Genomic DNA, 6,000 nt, shown 5'->3' with positions numbered 1-6,000 from the left:
GGTGGTGAAAGGGATCTGAAGTTCCGAATAAGCTGTTTACACTACCAGAGAAAAATCTGGCTCCCATCCAACCCTCACCCACGAGGTGCCCATTCCAGACATGGGGCAAGCTGCCTTCTCATCTTCCGCAGGTGACAGCTCGGCTCACATTTGTCCACGTCTTCCATCTCGTGCGTTGGCAACATCCCTAAATGATTACTGGAAGAGCTGCCTCTTTTTATAATTTCCTGACAGAATTTATAAAATTAAAATATTTAATTAAAGACAGAATCGGGGACATGTTGCCTTCACATTTGATGTTCAACCTGTGCACATTTTGGTGGTTCCCAAGAATCGTCATGCCAAAGCATCAGGCTCGAAAGGAGAGATGACCTTAAGCACTAAGATTTTAAAAAATAAAACACAACTCTCCTCAATCTAAACTCTACGATTTGGATGACGCTTCCCTGTCAAGGTTTCTCCCGAGTGGAGGAGACAAGAGGCAGGAAACGCAGGTAACTGAAATTGCCTCCTGTAAAGGGGCTCAGCGCAGAGGAGGAATGAGATAACAGCGGCGGTAGGGGTCTTTTCCCTTCTCTCCCTTTCTATCTTGGAAAGAGGGGTCCGAGTGGCAGCGAAGGGGGGGCAGTCCAAGCTCCGGGGTACCGGAGGGAGGAGACTTGACCAGCGAGAGGGGCCAGCGAGGGTGACCAGGTGCCGGCTGGGGGACCCGGCCGTCGGTGGCCAGGCTAGCCCAGGTCCTCCCCGATCCCAGGATGCACTGCGCCCCGCCCCCTCCCCGCGCCGCGTTCCACCTCCCCTCGGCCCCGGCCCCCTCCCGCCCAGCGCGGGGAGGCGGGGACGCGGCGGCGGCGGCGCCTTCTCCAGTCGCGTCTTTCTCACTCACTGGGGAGCCCGGCGGTGGCGGCACCTTTCGAGGCAGACCCGCTGAGCTGCGAGCCCGCCGGCCAGCGAGTGAGAGGTCGGATAGACTGACTGCGGAGCCGACAGACTGACGGACAGCGGCACCGCCAGACGGCCAGAGTCGCCTCAAGTTCCGCCATGAGCTGGGGCACGGAGCTGTGGGTGAGTGGGGGAGAGGGGCGCCCCGCACGGACCCCGGCCCCTGAGAAGCGCGGGTTGGGCGGGCGCCGCGGACCCTCGGCGGTGAAAGCGCGCACCGCCGTCCTCCGTCCGGCGCTGGCGGAGGGTGAGGGTCCCGCTCCTCTTTGTGTGCAGACTCCTCTTCCCTTCTCGGTCGGGGGTCTAGGGGGCCGCTGGTCCGTGCTCCCGCCTTTGCCGCCGCGGTGTGGCTCGGGCGGCGCCCGGGACGGCCGGGGGAGCAGCCCGCGGGCTCCTGCGTCCGCCGTGATCTCCTCTTGTTCCTTCTCCCTCCTCCACCTTCACTTTCCCGACGCCTGGCTTCGCGCCCGGCGGCTCCTCTCTCCCTTTGTATCTCTCCTCCCGGAGGCGGGGGAGGGGGCCCATTGTCCCCAAGGGGCGCTGTTCGAGGGCGGGGAGGGGACCGGCCGCGATCCCTCGCCCGGGCCAGGTCCGCGGGGCTAGGGCGTCGCCCGTCTGGGGCGGCGCGGGGAGCGGGGAGGCGCCGCCCAGAGCCCTCGCCCCAGGTATGGGGACCCAGGCGGCTTTGTTCGGAGCCCGGCCTCGGGCCAGCCAGGCCCAGCCCACACGCCCATTTCCCTCTCCCTGCCTCAGTGCTTCGGGCGGGCACAGCTTCGAGGGACTCCGGTTTGGCCACCCCCGGCTGCAGCCTTTGGGCTGGTGGGTTGGTTTTGGGGGCTGAATTAAATCGAGTGATCGATGAGGAAGCTAATTTTGCCAAAAGGAGCGTACGGTTTCCCTGTTGCTTTACTTCCCCTTCCGTTCTTTATTCTCACTTGTTCTTGCTCCTTCGTTCTCTCCTTTCCTTTCTTCCTTGCCTTTCTTTGGCACGGGAGGCTCCAGACAATGCCCAGTGTCTGGCCAAGGTACGGGCGGAGGGTAATAGGTCGGAGAATTTGCTCCTGGCGCCGGCGCAGAAGAGTCGAGGTGTGGAGGGCAGTGATTTCTCAGGTGCGGCCAGGGGAACTGGGGGCGTGGGGGCGCTGTCCCGAGAGCCGCCTGGCCTCAGCCACTCCCCTTTTTATTCCACCTGTGCCTATTTTCCGTGCCTTTTGTTCGCGAGGATCTTGTGAAATCACTGCAGAGAAAGGGGAGAAATAACTTTTGAGTATGTGTGTGCCCAGCTAGGGTGGGAGTGAAAGCCAATGGGTTAATTGAAAGGCAAAATGTTTTCTTGTTTTTTTCTATTGTTTTTGTTTGAGTCCCTTGTTTTTTAGCCAGAATCTTTGTCTTCTTCAGTTCCGTCTGTAAACACAAAGAAAATTAGGAGCCCCTTCATTTCGTTTCTTAGATAGCATTAATTGTTCTTATATTGGGGAGGATTGTATGGTAAATGAATTATGTAAAGTTTAATCCTTTTACATTGGTTAGTCTCTCAGGCATTATTGGCCTTTTCCCTTACACTGTGCATTCTATAATTGATTATAGTGAATTATCAATGAAAGGAAATGAGTATAGTTTTATTTTCAATTTTTCAATTTTTAAATTTTTTCATGCTTAACAGAGTGCATTCATCCGTTTTTATAATTACAAAATGTTTTAACTTTTGCCTACTTAAATGACTTGTGCTTCAAAGGAAACTAAAATGTAAGTAGAATACTTTTAAAAAGTAAACATAGGAAAACAGCGGAGGCATGTTATTTAGATTTAACTCTTAAGATTTTTTAAAAATTCACCTTGTATCACACTAAAGAATAACAGTTTTAAGGAAAAACAATATTGTAGTGAATAATAAAATGTGATTTTAAAAGTTTTTTTTTTTTAAACTTACGGTACTACGTAAGGAAACGATTCCATTCCTCTACTGTCTCCTGTAATTCGGTTATTTACTTTCAGCATTTAAAGAGTTTCTCAGCAATCTGAAAAGATAAACTGTAGAGATGGGAATTTTTGTTCTAACTAAAATTTGCTTTGTGTCCTTTGGAAATTCTGAAAAAAGATTTTGAATTTTTCTCTTAACATTTAATACATCTCCATATTTTAAGATTTTTAGTTTGAGGATTTGAGGGAAACATTTATTAGAAACTAAGTAATGTAGAGTGAACTAATATCAACTTGGTGTCTAAAACTTAGATAAGCAGAACTTGGTGTAGAGGACTATTGTTGGGACTAGAAGAAACCTTAGAAAAATTTGGGTATGCTTCCTGTTTTTACTGTTCTCAGTTTTGAAAAAGGATTTTACTTCCAGTGGATTGTAATGTAATACAAACACCTGTACTGTACTCTTGCCATTGAGGAATTTGAGGTTGGGAAATTCTCTTGAAATTTTGGATTTAGAAACCAGTTCTCCTATTATTTCATATTTAGAATCACATTACTGTCCCAAAGAGTTAATTATTGAGAATATGTTGTTACAGAAAAATGATATGTAGCCATGCACTTAAACCTGAGTCTGTTTCTTGTAACAATCATTGGAATTTTTATTGCTATTTTAATGCTTCTTAAGTCTTATGTTAAATTTGAGAAAAAAAGGAATTCAATAGAACGGCTCTAATACTGACTTTGGGGGACTTTTGTAGTGATATGCTAAGTGGATCGTGTCAGACTTTGGTTGCGTAGTTGTTAGGGGATATGAATTAACTTGTAATAAATTTGAACTGTGCTTACAGGGATTTCTAGTGTTACAAATGAGTAAATAAGTTAGTGAATATATACTACAGCCACAGTTTTGCGTTGTGTTCTGGGTAATACCAAAGAAAGAGATGATACTGTCTTCACTTCTTCGGGATGCGCGATAGCATCTTAGGCATTGCTTACTTGTTCATTTCTTTATTACATAGCAAGAATGGATGGATCAGATAGCCAAATGTGAATTAATAATTTCACAAAGCACAGATTTTGAAATTACTAGCTTTTTTTTTTTTTTTTTAACAGGGACATTAGAGATTGGAAAAGACCTATGTTTAGTAAATAAGTTTTACTTATTAAGAAATAGGTTTTTAGTTTTTTGAGGACCTGGTTAAAGTTCGACAGAAAAAAATCTGTGTATTGGTTGTGAATGTGTGTATAGATATGGAAAAAAATATAGGGCTGAGCACCTCACATTCATATGATTTACTGAAAAATTTGCTACCCAAGGAAAATGCTGGACAAGTCTGGTAGTTAGAAGATGGATTCAAATATCTGATTTAATTTATAAGTGCATATAAATCTTTTTTATGCCTTAATATCCTGGTCGATATAATCTTTGGCCCTTAGTTTAAGAATGTATAATTTAAAAGCCATTGTTATTTTCATCATATTATTTATATTATTATTACTTTTGAGATGGAGTCTCTTCTGTTGCCTAGCCTGGAGTGCAGTGGTGCGATCTCGGGTCACTGCAACCTCAGCCTCCCTGGTTTGAGCCATTCTCCCACCTCAGCCCCTCAAGTAGCTGGGATTTCAGGTGCACACCACTATGCCCGACTAATTTTTGTATTTTTAGTAGAAACAGGTTTTCACCATGTTGGCCAGGCTGGTCTTGAACTCCTGACCTTGTGATCTGCCCGCCTCGGTCTCCCAAAGTGCTGGGTTTACAGGCGTGAGCCACTGTGCCCGGCCTTCATCATATTATTAACTAAATGCATTTGACAAATCTTATATCTTTTTGGAAGAAACTGAAAAATGTGGGTTGAGTGATAGATTAGGTGGATAATTTATGTATTATCCTCAGTCTTAACCTTTTAATGGTTCATTATCTTGGCTTCATAACACTTTATATAGCACTTAAATTTACATTGTAAGTGACTAGATTGTCCTTGAATGTAGAAAGGCTGGATTCATCTTTGTTTTCATTGACCAAAACAATACTTGTAGGTGATCATGCATGTTTTGCCCAATTGCATTAATAGTTGATTGCATTACCCAGAGTATTGATTACTAATTAGCAAGTGTATCTTTAGGGTTCTGAAGGCCTTTGTAGGTGATGATAGGTTAGGTGATCTAGATAATAGCTCAAGAAAGTCTAAAGCTGAAACCAAAATTATAAAGTTAAGTTTTACTACTTGGGTTAAACATTTTTGTCAAGTAAAATGGTAAACGGATGGGGAAGGAAAGACCTACAGGTAATTTCTGGTGAATTTACTTGATTGATAGCTTGGTAATGTGACTGCCTAAATAATTGGTGAAATCTTAGGCCACATTAATAGATTTATCTGTAACAAAGGAATTGGGTCTCATAGTCTACTGGTTAGACCATATCTGTAATATATATGTATATTTTTAGAGATGGGGTCTTGCTATATTCTCAGGCCAGTCTTGAACTCTGCGCTCCACAATTGTCCTTCCTTAAGCTCCCAAGAAGCTGGGACTGTCTATAATATTGACTTTAATTTTACTTCACATTTTTTAGAGGGTGCTTGTCTAGAGGAGGTTGAAAAAGAAAATTCATTATTAATGTAAACTGAATTGCTTCTCCAAAAGTAAATGAAAGGCCATGAAACTGCTGTAGGAATTCAGTTTTGTTTTAAAAATACAATAATTTTGTGTCTGTTGTATGGGAAGCACTGTTATGTTTGGTGAGATTTATGAAGGCTTATGATATTGGCCCTGCCCTGACAAAAGGTAGAGTTGCTCTGAGGTGATATAACTTTACTAACTCCAAAATACTTCCCTACATTGATACCATTGCCCAGAATGCCCTCTGTTTACCAATTCCTATCAACCCCATGCCTCCAGACTACCCATTCTGGATATTATCTTTCTTATGGGACTACCACCTTATATTATGGTTATTATAGTTATTTCTTGTGCATTCAAATCTTAGGGAAATTGTCATGGTATAAATACTTATATCTTACATTCGCTTTTGTTGGTAGAAATTGTTGTGTTCAACATTGTATTACAGATGTTATTGCTATTAGTTAAGGAGGATGAGTGAGAGATGTCACCATTCCATAATGACTATAATAAGTTGGA

The 6,000-nt window shown here is 44.1% G+C and overlaps 1 protein-coding gene across 5 annotated transcripts in view; it reads left to right on the top strand.

Annotated features, from left to right (window-relative positions):
- Positions 1 to 842: 842 nt before the first annotated feature.
- The window catches only part of FNBP1L (formin binding protein 1 like), a 94,195-nt gene continuing 89,037 nt past the window's right edge, over positions 843 to 6,000 (top strand). For 2 of the 5 annotated variants that reach the window (XM_030825033.1, XM_030825031.1), the window contains exon 1: positions 843 to 1,065. In XM_030825033.1, coding sequence (XP_030680893.1) covers positions 1,042 to 1,065 — 24 coding nt within the window. In that variant the 5' untranslated portion in view covers positions 843 to 1,041. The remainder of the gene's footprint in view (positions 1,066 to 6,000) is intronic. The other 3 variants (XM_030825034.1, XM_030825032.1, XM_030825035.1) reach the window with 2 other exon arrangements.

Source organism: Nomascus leucogenys, chromosome 12 (assembly GCF_006542625.1).
Source record: "Nomascus leucogenys isolate Asia chromosome 12, Asia_NLE_v1, whole genome shotgun sequence".
Lineage (NCBI taxonomy): Eukaryota > Metazoa > Chordata > Mammalia > Primates > Hylobatidae > Nomascus > Nomascus leucogenys.
This window is presented reverse-complemented; position numbering and strand designations above follow the sequence as displayed.